The sequence below is a fragment of the Urocitellus parryii genome, chromosome X (assembly GCF_045843805.1).
Source record: "Urocitellus parryii isolate mUroPar1 chromosome X, mUroPar1.hap1, whole genome shotgun sequence".
Lineage (NCBI taxonomy): Eukaryota > Metazoa > Chordata > Mammalia > Rodentia > Sciuridae > Urocitellus > Urocitellus parryii.
The window spans coordinates 90,609,450-90,626,109 of record NC_135547.1 but is presented as its reverse complement, the minus strand read 5'-3'; the positions used below and the strand labels follow the sequence as shown (position 1 = coordinate 90,626,109).

Sequence of the window (16,660 nt, the reverse complement as noted above, 5' to 3'; positions counted from 1 at the left end):
ATTTCCAGAAACCAGGACAGCTAGGCCTGATTATTCAGCGTCAGGGAAGGAGGGAGGAGGAGGAAGAAGAGACAGCAGCCAAAAAAAGCTGGAGACAGAGTGGAGGTGGTAGGGGAGGAGGAGGGCACTGGGTAGAAATGGAGGAAGGGGGGGAGAGAGGATGTGAGGGTTGGTGCCTGGCTAGGGGGGTAGTGATTCTCAAGAGGTCAGTCAGGTTAAACTGAGGAAGGACACACAGATAAGAAGGAAAGGATAAGGAAAGCCATAGGAGAGTCCTGCCATTGGTAAGGCCTGGAAGTTGGAGCTGGTCTGGTATGTGAGTGTCTTAGGCAGAGGGGTCCTCTGATGGCATCAGAAATTCTAGAGAGGCTAAAAGTGGTATCATGCTGTCTTCTGCCTCCCACCTTCTGCCCAAGAAAGAGAAGAAGACCTAAATTCATTGGTAGAAGATATAGATGACAGCAAGGGGTGGGGCTCCCATCTCAGAGAACTCACTCAGGAGCCCCCTGGCCTTCTTCAAATCACATGAGAGTCACTCATTCTCTTCCCATACAGATCCCCAAGCTCCGTTTTTTCTGCTTCTTGTTCCACCTGTACTCATTGTCCCAACTGTGCGGTGTCATTCATCCAGGGAAAGCTTATCAGGCATTAGCTATGTGCCAGGCACCATTCTGGGTTTCTCTCAGGGAACTATGAACTATGAACTGGCTCAAACACAAGACAATGCTACACACCTTACATCATTTGTGTCAATCACATCAGGACTGAAATTTGGAGGAAGCCAAAATTGGAGACTGGGATTCCAGAGAGTTATCCTAGGCCTTGAAACAAAGGCTTGAAGTGTTTGGACTGATGGGATAGCAAATCGTGGGCAGTCCATAGAGAGTGAAAGAAGACTGCTAAGGGATAAGTAGGAGAGACCACCTGAGGCCACATCATGTAGAGCCTTGAATGCTAGGACCCAAGATGTGGGATTTAGAGCATGTGGAACCATGGGAGGGACTTGAGTAGGGTAGTGACATAGTTAACATTGCATTTTAAATAGATGCTCTGATGGCTGTGCTGAAAACAGAAGGGAGGGAAGAGACTGGAGATGCTAAAATTGGCAGAAATGATGGTCGCCTTAGCTAAGGAAGGTGACAGAGGAGACAGCAAGAAGTGAATGGATTCCAGAGAAGTGAAAGAGATAAAAATTAACCATTTCTTGTGCCCAGTGCTAAGAACATTACAGTGATTATTGTGTTTAATCAGTACAACAACCCTATACACATCATTTTAAACCTTCTTCCTTGCCCAAGGTCAAAGAGGAATAAATATTAGAGATGGGATTCAAATTCAAGCAGCTGAATGTCAAATCCCATGCTCTTCACCCCTCCTGTACACTGCTTCCCTTCATAAGGTAACAACTAGGAAGCATCCATTACATATTTGAATGATTTATGTGTTTTAAAAATAAGGGGGTGGGGTGGGGTTGTGGCTCAGTGGTAGAGCACGTGCCTTGCATGTGAGGCACTAGGTTCAATCCTCAGCACCACATCAAAACAAATAAAGTTATTGTGTCCATCTACAACTAAAAAAATATTTTTTAAAAAAGGATACATTTTGATGTTTCAAAATTCAAAAGCTACAAAGAGGTTAAATTGAAAAGTTTCCTTTTCCTCTGGTGGCAGCCACTGTTATCAGGTATAATGATGTACTGCTTTATTAGCATTTAGTATTAGTAATTTTTTATGTGTGCTCCTCTTAGCATGAGTGAGGTTGAACATCCTAAGCCCCAACTCTATTTCATCCACTCGATTTTGCAACATGGCAATCACTATTGACCTTGATAGGCCTAGTTTTAATAGCATGGAAGGGTGGTCAAATTAAGAGATTGCTTAATAAATAATAAATAGGAAGGAATAACAAGGAATAAATAGGAACTAAACTGCAGAGTTGGAGTAGGCAAGGATTTGACCAAGAGGAAGAGAAAAATGAGATGAGAGGAGGGAAGAGCAGGTTTATTTGGATGTACTTAAAATCCAGACTTTCAGAACCCTCAGGACCTTGAACTATGTTTAAACTGCAGAGACTCTGAGCACTGCCAATTACTAGCTGGGTGACCTTGTGCAAGTCACTTAGCCTCCCTGGGGACTCATTTTCCTCCTCTGTAAAAACACGGTTCATAGTCCCTCCTACCCAGGGATTAAATGAGTGAACATTTTAACAAACTCAGGAAAGGGCCTGGCAAAATATAATACTGTAGAAATGAGCGGTCCTCCTCACCCCAGTCCTCTAGCTGTCTTTTCAGAGAGAAAGATGTTGCCAAAACGCTCTCCTGTCTCCAGCCTCCAGGCTGGAATGGCGGCCGGTGAGACTGGGAAACGACCTGTTGTGCGCAGGCGCGAGCGAAGGGGGATGCGAGGGGCGGGGCTGCCGCCGCCTGGGCTGTTCCAATGATCGCGCACCGCCCCCGCCGCGCCCCGCGCCCGCCCTTGCTAGCAGGCACCTCCCGCCCCCTGCATTGCTGATGCTGCTGCTGGCAGACATGGACGTGGTGAATCAGGTACGCGCTCCAGCACCGCGGACAGAACCCTCTGCTTCCAGGCCTCCGGACTCGGGTCACTTTGACCCCCTGACTCTGAGAGGTGGTCCTGGCAACAGAGACCTGTTCCCTGGTGCTGGGGCTGGGGGTCTGCGGCAGGCGAGGGAGGACGAGGGAGGTGGAAAAAAGAAGGAGTGCGCTCTTTGCCGCAGCGAGGGCCATCCTCATTGCCGCAGCGGAGGCCACCAAAATCTCTGATCATTACCGGCTACCTCGAAGGGAGCATGACGGGGTCTTGGGGTTGGGGGAAAGAAAAGGGGGGAAGGGAGGGAAGAGTGGAAGGGAGACTCGGGGGGGCTGCGGATGAGCTAGGAAATAGAGCGACAGAAGGTGTGGGGGTGGGGTGGGGGAGGGCTGGCACCCGCCCCTCCCAAACAGACTGCACCCCAGTAGATGACCACTCCTTTCCCCAGGGCAGACCTAGGCGGACGATCCGATTTTGCCTCTCCAAACCCCCCAATCTCTTCTCCCACAAGACATATGCAGTGAAGCCATGTCCCAGCTCTCCCTCACCTTAATCAGTCCAGACCCTCTCCGCCATCTCACTCTGGTTCACCACCTCAGAACCTCGCCCCCTCGCTAACCAATACCAACCCCTCCTCATCCTCATCTCCTCAGACCTCCCCCATCTGACTCACCTTTACTCCTGTGGACTGCTCCCCCACTTTAGACAACCCACCTCCCGCCCTATTATGACTCACCTTCACCACTCAAGACCCCTTCCCCCAACCCTAGTGAACCCCAACTCCTTCCTCACCTTCTTCACCGACCTTCTTCCCCATCTGATTCACCTTTAAGGATTTCACACCTACCTTCCCTAAGTGGTCCAGACTCCATCCCTGTCTTTCTCACCTCTGAACTCTTCTGCCATCTGACCCACTATCACCTCAGAGCTCTCCACTAGACTTGAACCCTGAGGGTCTTTTCACAGAGACCCTGGTGCTCATACCTTCCCCAAGATGTCACTTTTTCCTTCTCACCCCCTTTCCAAATGCCTCCCCCTCCCAGAGGTCACGTGCCCTATCCTCAGGGGTCATCACCTGATAGCTTTTCCCCTTACCTTCCTGTCCATTTCCCCCAACCCCACCCGTCCCCACTCTCTCTCCTCAGCTGGTGGCTGGGGGTCAGTTCCGGGTGATCAAGGAGCCCCTTGGCTTCGTGAAGGTGCTGCAATGGGTGAGTGTGATCTGGGTCGTGAGGAACACTGAAGAGAGAGCCAGAGGTAGTGGGGGTCCAGAAGAACCAGGGAGGAGGAGGGGTGGGAGCCAACAAATGGATGGACATTGGAAGGGGATAAGGGAATTGGGCTTGAGGGTGAGGTCCCAGGGGTTTGAAGCCAAGGAAAGGATGGACTGTGACGTCACATAAGGCTGAGGGTACCCCCGTCCTGAAGTGGCATATTGTGACGTCCTACATCCTTTTTTGAAGTGAGGGAAGGGTGGGGGAGGTGGAGCCTAAAGCTGATTGCTTGGGGAGAGATGCAAAGACAGAGAAACCCAGACACAGTAAAGGAGACAGAAATAGAGACAAGAAATGATGGAGATAGAGATGGAACTACTGAGAAAAAAAAGAAAAGAAATGAGAGAGAAAGGCAAACAGACAAGAAAAGGGAATCAGAGAAAGATGCACAGAGAACAGAGATGCAAATGGAAATGGACACAGGGAGAGGAAGGAAAATAGAGTGGGGTAGAGAAAGAGACAGAGAGATTCTCAGAAATAAAGAGAAACTAACACAAAGAAAAAGAGATACGAGGGAGACAGAGAGAGGACCATATGGAGACCTCATGAGAGACAGCAGAGAGACAGAGACAGACCAAGAAACTGAAAGACACTGACATAGACATACACTCATACAGAGAGAGCAAAAAGAGACACCTAGAGACAGGAGAGGCAGAAAATCAGAGTCACAGAGAGACAGACATATGAGAAAGACAAAGACATATAGAGAAAAAGAGATATAGAAAGATATGGAAACACAGTAAGACACACAGAAAAAGAAAGAGAGGAGGACATCAGAGCATAGAGGGGTAGAGACAGAGAGGCACAGGGAAAGGGAGAAACAGGAAGAGACAGCCACACCCCTGTAATCAGCTTGTGACTATGAGCCCTGATTAGGGGATGGGGGTGGGGACCTCTCCATCTGCTGCTGCCTATGCTGGGCCCCCATCTGTCCCAGACGAGGGCACCCCCCCTCCCACATGCAGACAAGCTCAATATGACCATCCCCATCCCTGCTGCCCAAGGTCTTTGCCATCTTCGCCTTTGCCACATGCGGCAGCTACAACGGGGAGCTCCGGCTGAGCGTGGAGTGTGCCAACAAGACGGAGAGTGACCTCAGCATCGAGGTTGAATTTGAGTACCCCTTCAGGTGTGACCCCACCCTGGGATCCCAACAGACCTGGGAAAGGCAAGGGTGGGGTGGGACTGGCTAATACCTCCTACCCAGTGGCTTCTGCCCAGCCCCCACCTCAAGAGGTCATAACCACTGGGATTACTGCCCATGCACTGAGCACCTGCTGTGTACCTGGCACTCCTTTGGACATCTAGGACCATGTGGTGAGCAAGACAGACACAGGCTGTCACCCTCTGGCTCTGTTCTAGTGAAGGAAAAGGGTAAGGGACAGGAAATAAACAAGATTAAAAAGTAACACACCTGTAATCCCAGTTACTCTGGAGGCTGAGATAGGAGGATTGCAAGTTCGAAGCTAGACTGAGCAACTTAGCAAGATTCTGTCTTAAAATAAAAATGGCTGGAGATGTCACTCAGTGATAGAATACCACTGGGTTTAATTCCTAGTACCACAAAAGAAAAAAAGTAAAATGCAGGGCCAGGGATGTAGCTCCGTGGTAGAACACTTGCCTAATCCCTGGGTTTGACCCTCAGCACAACCAAAACAAAAAATAGTAAAAGATATAAATCTAAACACAGTAGGTGCTCAATCAATATTATTTATTCTCCATTCGTTCATCCATTCCATACACATTTTTTGAGAATCTGTTGTTTGCCAGATACTGCTCAAAGTGCTAGGGATGTAGAAGTGACTAAAATACACCATGCTCCCTACCCATGTGGAGTCTATATGATAACAAACAAATTGATAAAGAGGATAGTTGCAAATGGAGAGAAACTCTAGGAGGCGATCCTCATGCAGGGTTTTCTAATAGTGAAAAATGAGTAGGTGCTGCTTAGATATGGGGAATGATGATACCCAGTTAAACGATTCTGGCATTTATTGAGCTTACATTGTGTGCTGGGCTCTGTGCAGGATCCTAGGTGTCCAAGAGTGAGCATAGCTGGCATGGTTACTATCTCCTGAGGGATGGGGAGACCGACCTATAGACACAATTTCCATTGAGGTTCCTCCACTACTTAGCCAAATTACATAACCACTCTGAGTCTCAACTTCCTTATCTGTAATTGGGGATGATAATAATGCCTATCCCACAGGGTTTTGGGAAGTCATAAATGAGTTAATACTTGCACCATGGTTAGCTTAGTGCCTGGCACACAGGAAATGCTTGCTAAGAGCCAGCCATAGTGGTGTAGGCCTGTAATACCAACAACTCAGTAGGCTGAGGAAGGAGGATCATAAGTTCATGGCCAGTCTGGGCAACTTATTGAGACTATGTTTGAAAATAAAGTAAAAAGGACTGGTAGTGTAGCCAAGTGGTAGAGCACTTGTCTAGCATGCCCAAAGCCCTGGGTTTAATCTCCAGTACTGAAAAAGTGCCCAGAAGTGTTGGCTAAATAAGTAAAAGAAACCAGTTTTAGGAATGCAAGGAAGGAGGCCAGGCATTGAGTTGGAAATTGGGGGTTTTGGACCCTAAATGTCAATGTCAACCCAAGAAATCACTCAGTGGGAAGTAGGAACAGTTAAAATAGAGGAAATCCCAGCCCAGACCCTGAATAATGATGGAAAGAAGTAGAAGCACCGAGAAAGCATGACCTGAGAGGTAGAGGAGCAAACAGGGATCCACTGGATCATAGAAACCAGGGAGAAGAAGCGGTAGTTGGCAGCATAGAAAACTATTTAAAGTTGACCCTCTGCGAATCCACATCACAAAAGCTCCCTATGGATTCCCCAATGCCTAGGACTTCAGGACAGAAGGATCTGCCCTTTACCCAAAAGTCTCCCTCAAAGAAGTCTTTGTCCCAAGTCCTGCTGAACAAGCCTTCCTCAGTGCCCTGATACACCCTAAGGATCCCTCATTCCCCTTTGGGTACCTCCTCTCTAAACCCAGCCCACTGGAAATGGAAACTCAAACCCAGATTCAATTCCTTGTAATAGCCTTGGACAAGTAATAGCCTTGCTAAGCCTCTGTTCACCTGTAAAATGAGTCTAGTAATGCCCACTTTAGAGAAATTGCTAGAAAGGCATCATTAAATTAGATAGATATATAAACTGTTTAGTAGGTGATCAATAAATGTTAAGCCTCCTCCTTCAGGAACTCTGCTATACAAAAACACTGACACCATTTGCTCAGTCTCAGAATCCTGCCCCCAGTCTGAGGTCAGAGCTCTGGACCCCCATTCCAGGCCTTTACCCCTACAGTTTCCTCCATTTCACCAGACTGTCCTTGTCTCACATACAAACATCCCGTTCCAATGTCCCTTCTACCCTCCTTTCTGTCTTTTCCTACTTTGTAGCCACTGGGCTATCCTCTGCTATGCATACATTTTTTTTCCTCTCTCAGGAACCTGAAGTGGGATGGGGAGAAGAATGAGCAAGATATAGGGGGAAGACAGGATTCAGCTCCAATTCTGCCATTCCCTTGCCAGCTTTGTGACTTTGGTCAATTTAATGCAGTTCTCTGAGCCTTTTTTACCCCTGTACATTTTATTGAGTAAATACTGCTTGAAAACCTACTATGTGCTCCGGGGTCCTCCAGACACTGGGGATACAGCAATGAACCAAACAAGAAAAAGCCCTGCCCTCTTGTAATTACAGCATAAATCAAGATAAGTAAGCTCAAAACAAAACAAATCCCTGGTATGTTATGTGGTGATCACAGCTTCAGAGAAAAATGGAACAAGGAAGGGGGTTAAGGAGTACGGGGAGCAAATGGTTTAATTAATTTTTAAATAGTGATTTCTGGGAAGGCCTCACTAAGAAGGTGACAACAGAGCAAAGCTTGAAGAAGATGGGGGAGTAAGACATGAAGATATTTAAGAGAAGAGCATTCCTGGCAAAAGGAACAGCCAGTGCAAAGATCCTGAGTTAAGAGGATGACTGGCAAGTTCTAGGAATAACCAAGAGACAAGAGTGCCTAGGTTGGAGTGGAGCATGGATAACCCTTCTCACTAGAAAGCTTTTGATCAGTCAGTGAAATGTGACTGGGTACATCACAGGTGCTTTGTGAATGGTCATTCCCTCCCTTTCCTGGGATTTTGTCAGAATCGGGTAGACCCATGACTGGGCAGGGGGCTGACAGTATTCTCAGGGGCTGTACCACACCTGCCCACCTCTCTCTGCAGGCTGCACCAAGTGTACTTTGATGCACCCAACTGCCGAGGGGGCACCACAAAGGTCTTCCTAGTGGGGGACTACTCCTCTTCTGCTGAATTCTTTGTCACTGTGGCTGTGTTTGCCTTCCTCTACTCCATGGGGGCTCTGGCCACCTACATCTTCCTGCAGAACAAGTACCGAGAGAACAACAAAGGGCCCATGATGGTGAGTCCCCTGCTGTTTGTATGTAGAGTCTGGGGGACACAAGACCTCGGGGACAAAATTCATTTTGTTCATAGGCCACACCAACTGTCAGGCCCATATGGAAGCAGCCATCATAACAGCCACACGTTACTGCTGCTGCTGTCTCTTTGAGTCCACACTGGGTATCAGGGAGTGAGGGAGCCATAGGGCCCCAGGGCCTTACTCACAGTCTACAAAAAATCCCAGACAGGCCTACACCAGTGAACCTACCATTTCTCTCACAACCACGCAGTCTAGATCAAAGGAAGGTGCATGCAGAGGTTCACTGTGACAGTCATGCATGTCATCCTGCCACACAGACAGATTCCTACACAGCTGTACTCACATACCCTCATCCCAGACATCAAATGACACAAATTCCCACGTGCAGATGAAAGTGGAAAGACACACCACTTCCCACAAATTCGGAAACATCCCACAGAGTTCCTCCCCAACACCTGCACCCACACATCACAATCAAACTCCCACATCCTCTGTGTCACATAAACTCACACAAGCTGAAGCTGGGAGGGCCACCTTCAGGTGAAAATGTTGTAGGCTTCCCAGCTGAAAAGGCAGGGGAGAGAGAGGCCTCTTGTGGGGGACCCTCCCTCCCAAGAAAGGTTCTGATCCCAGGAGGGTTCAGTGTGAAGTAGCCCACTCACAATGCCACCTTCCTCACCTCTGTCCACCCTAGGACTTTCTAGCCACAGCGGTGTTTGCCTTCATGTGGCTAGTTAGCTCATCCGCCTGGGCCAAGGGACTCTCAGATGTGAAGATGGCCACAGACCCAGAGAACATTATCAAGGAGATGGATGTCTGCCGCCAGACAGGCAACACATGCAAGGAGCTGAGGGACCCTGTGACCTCAGGACTCAACACCTCAGTGGTAAGCCCTGGGAAACTGGAACTGTTTGAGAAGGGAGCCTGGGAAATTTCCAGTTTGACATAGGGAGCATTGGAAAGTGAAAATGAGAGGACAGTCAGGAGAGATCCAAGGAGGATCCCTGGAGGAGGCATACCAACAACAGAGTCTTGAAGGATGAGATAACACAGGGATGCACATACTGTCCCCTAGTGGGGAACAGGAAGCCTTCTATCCATATTAAATTTGAGAAACTTGGATCCCAGACCCAACCTTGTCATGTAGAATCTCCCACAACTCAGTATCCTCGTGGAACCTTGGTTTTCTTATGTGCAAAAGGAAACAATAACTTGAAATGTTTCCCTACTTATAAATTCAAATCCTAGCTCTGCCACTTATGAGCTCTGTGACCTAAAGCTAGTCACACTGCCTCTCGGGGCTGTTTGAGCATGTAAATTGAAGACTAATAATTGGTTTTGCTCCAAACTTGAGTATTTCATGAACTAATAACATACAAAGTGCTTAGAAAAGGGCCTGGCACAATGTAAATTGCATACAAATGTTACAGGTGCCAAGATTCTAACTCTTCTTTCAATTACTTGCTGACTGAGACCTTGGGTAACTTAGCTTCTCTGGGCCTCAATTTCCTCTGTTTAAAGCAATGGAAATATCAGCCATGCATAGTGGGCACACCTGCAATCCCAGCAACCCGGAAGGTTGAAGTAAGAAGGACTGCAAGCTGGAGGCCAGCCTCAGCAACTTAATAAGGCCCTAAGCAACTTAGCAAGACACTGTCTCAAAATTTTTAAAAAATCAAAAGGGCCAGAGCTATAGCTTAGTGGTAAAGTGCCCCTGGGTTTAATTTCCAGGTCCAAATAAATTAATTAAATAAATAAATTAGAAATATCAGCCAAGTGTGGTGACATGGGCCTGTAGTCCCAGCTACTCTGGAGGCTGAGGCAGGAGGATCACTTGAGCCCAGGAGTTTGAGGTCAGCTGGGGCAACTTTGCCAGGCCCAGTCTCAATAAATAAATAAGGAAAAATTTAGGTAAAATAAAATGGAGATTTTACTTCCTAACTACAAAGGAACTTTTTAAAATAATACCTTTATCTTATTTATTTATTTTTACGTGGTTCCGAGGATTGAACCCAGTGCCTCACATATGTCAGGCAAGTGCTCTACCAGTAAGCCACAACCTCAGTCCTAAAAATGAAATTTTGCTGGTGATGGTGGCACACGCCTGTAATCCCAGCAATTTAGGAGTCTGAGGCAAGAAGATGGAAAGTTCAAGGTCAGACTAGGCAATTTAGCAAGGGCCTAAGAAATTCAGTGAGACTTTGTCTCAAAACAAAAAAAAAAAGGACTAGGAATATAGCTCGGTAGTAAAGTACCCCTGGGTTCAATTCCTAGTACCAAAAAAAAAAAAAAAAAGGAATTGTAAGTTAATTAATAACATGTAAAGCACTTAGAAGTGGGCGCAATATATAGCAAAAGATATATGAAAGGTTTTATGTTTTTAAAATATTTTTATACATTCAATATATTTATATATTTTTGCTTTGTTTTTGTGGTACTGAGGATTGAAGCCAGGGGCACTTTACCACTAAGGTATATCCCCAGCCCTTTTTATTTTTTATTGAGGGTCTTACAAAGTTGTACAGGCTGGCCTTGAACTTGTGGTCCACCTGCCTCAGTCTCGAGAGTCACTGGGACTAGTCATGTGCCACCAGGTCTGGCTCCCATGTATCTATATTTTAATATAACAGTACATAATTACATATTTTTACACATGAATAATTACATATGAATTTGTACACATTGTGTATTCATGTGTGTGTGTGCACATTTGTTAGTAAACTATTCTTTTGTTTTTTAAAATTAATTAATTATTTTGGTACTGGGCATTGAACTCAGGGACACTGGACCACTGAGTCACATCCCCAGTCCTATTTTATATTTCATTTTGAGACAGGGTCTCAATGAATTGCTTGGCACCTCACCATTGCTGAGACTGACTGAACTCACGATCCTCCTGTCTCAGCCTCCCAAGCTGCTGGGATTACAGATATGCACCACTGCACCCAGCTTCTTTATTAGTTTTTGACAGTACTTGAGATTGAACCCAGGACCTCATGCATGCTAGGCAAGTGCTCAACCACTGAACTACATCCCCAGCCCTGTTAGTGGCATATTTAATAAAAAAAAATGTATGTTTATATCCAGGTGTGATCGCACAATCCTGAAATCCCAGCTACTAGGGAAACTAGGACAGGAAAATCCCAAATTGAGGCCAGCCTGGACAACTTATCAAGCCCCTGTCTTGAAATTAAAATAAGGCTGCAGTTCAGTGGTAGAGCACACATACTCAAGGCCCTGGGTTCAGAACCTAGTTTAAAAAAAAGTATGCTTACATCTTATGATAAACATATTACAAATTTAAATTTACTATAATTTATACATGTGTAAACATGTATATGTAATGTGTGCAAATAGATAAATATTTGTATACGGAATACTGATACAGCTCCACATCCCCAGGAATCTTAATTCTAACATGCATCCTATGCCCAAGATGATGTTTCTGCACATTGACATTCAACCCTGGGACCTCAGTCAGGACTTTAGAAACCACCACCGTCCAGGAGTCCACAAATTCAAGCACTATAAGCCCATTCCTGTGCGCATGGCCTTGAAGTCCCCTCAGGCTCCCAAGGTAGTGGGCAGGGGACTACAGCAAGTCCTTATCTCCCTGCAGGTGTTCGGCTTCCTGAACCTGGTGCTTTGGGTCGGCAACCTGTGGTTTGTGTTTAAGGAGACAGGCTGGGCCGCCCCGTTCCTGCGTGCACCACCTGGCGCCCCTGAGAAGCAACCAGCACCCGGGGACGCCTACGGCGATGCAGGATACGGGCAGGGCCCCGGCGGGTATGGGCCCCAGGACTCCTACGGGCCCCAGGGTGGTTACCAGCCCGACTACGGGCAGCCAGCCGGCGGCGGTGGCGGTGGCTACGGGCCTCAGGGCGACTATGGGCAGCAAGGCTACGGCCCACAGGGTGCGCCCACCTCCTTCTCCAATCAGATGTAACCTGGTGAGTGACTGGCGGGTGATATGGCCAAAGAGGGTACATGAAAGGAGATGGGTGGGTCAGTGAATCAATAAGAGTTAGGAATGGACAGTACATAGAACATTTGCCCACGAGTAAGGGTTAAAGTGTGAAGGAACCAATAAAGATACCTGAGTAGAAAAGCTAGCCAATGAATGGAGAACAAGAGAGTGGTACTTGAAGATGGGCGGAATAACAAGCCAATGAGAGGGAGGGAGAAGTGCAGCTCCGCGGGAAGGAAGGGGTGAAACAAGTAGACAGAGAGACCAATGAAAAGAGGGAATCACAGGAGGACTTGCGCAGTAAAGCATAGTCAGAGGGGCGGCTCTGCGGAAGAGGTGGGTCTTAGAAGTGACAGGTTAGCCAATAGGTGGTAAAGCCAATAGATGCTGAGTGTAAACGGCTTGAGTCTTGAAGGTCAGACGAGCTCACCTATGCCAGAGGAGGTGGTAGATATGCCACCTCTCCCAAGTCTTCGAGGTTAAAGATGTGGTGTGGAATTTCAAAGGAGGAAAAGGGGTGGGGGGGGTGCTTGGGAAGGCTGACCGACATTTTTTTTTTAACTTACTATTTTTGCAGTATTGAGGATTAAACCCAGGGCTGGCCTACCACTAAACTACACTTTTTAATTAATTAATTAGAAAAAATTTTTAGTTGTAGATGAACACAATATTTTATTTACTTATTTTTATATGGTGCTGAGGATTGAACCCAAAGCCTCACACCCGCGAGGCGAGCGCTCTACCTCTGAGCCTCAGCCCCCTAATTTATTTTTATTATTATTTATTTTGAGGCAGGGTCTCGCTAAATTATCCAGGTTAGCCTGCAGTCCTGCTGCAGGCTTCCAGGTCACTGGAATTACAGGCTTGCACAACCGTGCTCGGCATGGCTTACCGATCTTTTTGCTGTGCCTTAAGAGAGAATTGAGTCATCTGGTGTTGGTGCAATCCCTGCTACTCTGGAGGCTGAAGGAGGATGATTGAAAGTTTGAGCGCAGCCTCTGCAATTTAGTGAGACCCTGCCTCAAAATAAAAAGGGCTGGAATGTAATTCAGTGATAGAGTGTCCCTGAATCTGATCCTCAGTACTGCCAAAAAAAAAGATTTCCCTGAGTTGGGGGCGGGGGCAGGAAGGCAAGGAAGTTGTAACTGTGGGTAGAGGTAGTTTCTGGTACTGGGTTAGCTAGGAAGCAAAAGGCAGGGGATTTATTAAAGCATCTCTCATCTAATTCAACAAAGAACCCTGTGGGCCCTACCATCAAAATAATTCCATAGTCTTTCCACTTCTTACTGTAATCTCCCCTGGACCTCTTCACAGGTGTGCACCCCCGTTTTTATTTTGTTCTATGCCGTATCCGAGTGATTCTGTTATATCCTAAATTAGTTCATGGCCCTCCTGTACTTAGAAGTAAGCTGTAGTTCCCATCCCACCCATCTCATTGGAATTAAAACTAGAAGTTTTCACTATGTACATTAAATCCCTACACATTTAGCCCCCCACCCCCATCTCACTTTCCTGATCTCACCTACCATTCCCCTACTCTGTTTCAGTCAAACTGGCCACTGCAATGTGTCAAGCACAATCTGACTTCAGGGCCTTTGAACCTGTTTTCCTCCTGGAGTTTCACACCCACACAAATTAATATCTACCTAGCCAGCTTCATTTCATCCTTGTGGTCACTTGATCGGTGAGGTCTTGCCTGTCTAAAACAAATCCCCCTTGTTATCTCTCTCATAGTACCCTGTGCTTTTCCTTATCATGATCTATAATTATTAGTGTATATGTTTATTCACTGTCTCTTCCCCTAGACTGAAGAATATAACCATAACTTATTCATACAGGACACACATCACTTAGAGCACTCCTCATGCTACAAAACATTTTATTGAGTAAATGATGGAAACACCATGAGACATTTACTCATTTTACTCTTCCCTGCTCAAAATCATTCCATGGCTTATATCACATCTGGAGGCAAAGATGGAGTCTTCACAGCTTGATCCCCAAGGCACCATGTGACCCCATTGCTGACACCATGCCCCTTGTTCACTCCACTTTCATTTTATTTCAATGTTATGAATTTATGTTCTACTACATAATTCATTTATGCATCATTAAGGAAAGTCTGTCTCCCCCTGCCACAAGGTATGCCCCATAAAGACAGGGATCTTTGTTTTGCTCAATATGGTATATACCCAGTGGCTAGAACAATAGCTGTTAATGGATTTTTTTTAGTTGGGAGTGGGGGACCTTAATGGTTTTGGTACCTAACCCAGTGGGCTCAAGATCGGGAACACCATGAGGGCAGCTGGAAAGAAACTGATTTCAGGGCTGTGAGTGAAGAAAGAAAGGAAAAAGCAGCAGCACCCAGGGAAAGGGGGCAGCTCCTCCCTAAGGGTGCCATCTGTGTTTAGACCCTTTCTCCTTTCTGTGTTTTTTGTCTCTACAGGTCAGTGCAGCCCGGGAGGACCCCATAGGTGGGCAAGAGCTCAGGAGAAGGCCTGCCCCCCTTCCTTCCCCTACACCCTAGGTCTCCACCCCTCAAGCCAGGAGACCCTAACTGTCTTTGCTGTTTATATATATATATATTATATATAAATATCTATTTATCTGTCTGAGCCCTGCCCTCACCCCTCTCCCTTCATGCACTAGGGGCCCAGTCTTGAGTGGGCTTCTTCCCTACTCCTGCCCCTTCCCTGCATTCCTCAGCCCCTCTCTGATCCCTGTCCCTGTCCCCTGAATTTAGGGGGCTCTGGAAGGGGGACAGGGAGGGGACAGACCTCAGCTGTGTGGGGAGGGTGGGTGTGAATTCAGACTCTCTCCCCTCTCTCTAGCCCCTCCTCCTAACTCTGGCCTTGGTTCCACCAGCCTTGCCTGAACAAAGCTGTGAAGGAAAATTCAACCCTGAGGGTAGGAGAGAGGCAGAGATCCGGAATCTTGGGGTAGAGAAGACAGCTTGGATCCAAGGTGGTCTTTAAAGGGAGCTCTAGAGTGGAGGGGAGTAGTCATCAGGGAGTAACTGAAGTAAAGGGGTGCCTAAAGCATTCTGGGGTGAGGCTTGGAAGGAGGCCCAGGGCATGTCTCTAGAAGGGGTGGGGGTTTATGTGAGCCAGCAAGTGGACTCCAGACTGGTTGGGTCTTGGATTGGGACCAGCCTATAGAAGGTGTGTGTGTGTGTGTGTGTGTGCGCGTGTGTGTATGGCTTGGCACATTCAAGAATCTGAACTTGATCTAATGGGAACACATCTTGAGTAGAGCAAGAGGTGGGGTTCAGGAATGAGCTAAGCTTGGGGTGAACTGTCCTAGTCAGGGTTCCAGAAGGGGTGTGGTTAGAGTGGGGTGAGCCTGGTGGTTTCAGAAAGGGCAGCCCCTCCCCCAATAGGACAGTGAAGAAAATGTGTTTTAAATTGAACAGGTTTGGGTAGTAGGTGGGGGGGTGCTTAGGAGCTGCAGGATGAGTTTTGTTAAGGGTGGGGAAAATGGCCCTAGCTAAGGCTGGGAACCAAGGAAGCTGGTCTGGGAAAAAAAACGAATGATTTTGCTTGGAGAGTGAGGGGTGGGATCCAGAGAGGAACAGCCCCCACACCCTTGTCCCTCCCCTTGACCAGATAGCTAGGTAATCAGAGGGCAGAGCCAGGCAGGTCTGTGGGGCTGGCCCACCCCTCTTCCCCCTTCCCCTGCCCCTCCCTCCCTCCACATCTCCACCCGATCTGGGGTGGTTGGAGGCCTGGTCTGGAGCCCCTGTCCTGCACCCTCTGCTGTGTCTGTGATGTCGGTAGTGCCTGTGATTGTGTGTTGCCATTTCGTCTGGCTGTGGCCCCTTCCTTTCCCCTCCAGACCCCCCTTTCCCACACCCTGCCCTTCGGTATTGTTTGAAGACCCCCTCCCCAGGAAGAACAAATATGAATAATTCTCCTCCCCAAATAAACTCCTCAACCACCTAGTCCAACTGGCTGCAGTTTCTCAATGTGTCTTTTGGGGGGGCAGATGGGGTGCGGGTAAAGACTGGGGAGAGGAGGCTAAAACCCAAACCTGATGAATGCAGTTCAGGCTGCTGCCACATCCTCTCTGTGAAGGCTCCTCGCCTGCCAGTCATTCTAAGTCAAGCTCTGAGTAGACCTGCTAGCTATGACAGGTCTTTTTAAGGGTTTGGTTCCCTCAGCCACTATCCTTCCTGGTTCCTGTGGAGCCCTATCCTCAAATCCCCATGGGAAAGGCTTGAGATGTAGCTCAGTGGTAGACCACTTGCTTAAAATGTAAGAGTTTCTAGGTTTGCTCCCTAGTACTACAGACAGACAGACAGACAGACGGATCCCCAAGGGCTCTGACTAGGGAGACATCACAGGGAGACCTCACCCTACCCAATCCTGTGCTCTCTCCTTTTCCTTGACTCTGCCCCAGCTGGAAAACCTCGACATC

At 47.5% G+C, this 16,660-nt stretch overlaps 1 protein-coding gene across 1 annotated transcript; it reads left to right on the top strand.

Annotated features, from left to right (window-relative positions):
• The first annotated feature begins 2,444 nt into the window (after positions 1–2,444).
• Positions 2,445–16,177, top strand: Syp (synaptophysin). The gene is made up of 7 exons (XM_026406699.2): positions 2,445–2,545; positions 3,695–3,760; positions 4,828–4,952; positions 8,061–8,256; positions 8,972–9,163; positions 11,897–12,227; positions 14,691–16,177. Exons 1-6 carry the CDS (start codon positions 2,510–2,512, stop codon positions 12,221–12,223), a joined length of 942 nt encoding a protein of 313 aa, XP_026262484.1. The 5' UTR covers positions 2,445–2,509; the 3' UTR covers positions 12,224–12,227; positions 14,691–16,177.
• The last annotated feature ends 483 nt before the right edge of the window (positions 16,178–16,660 follow it).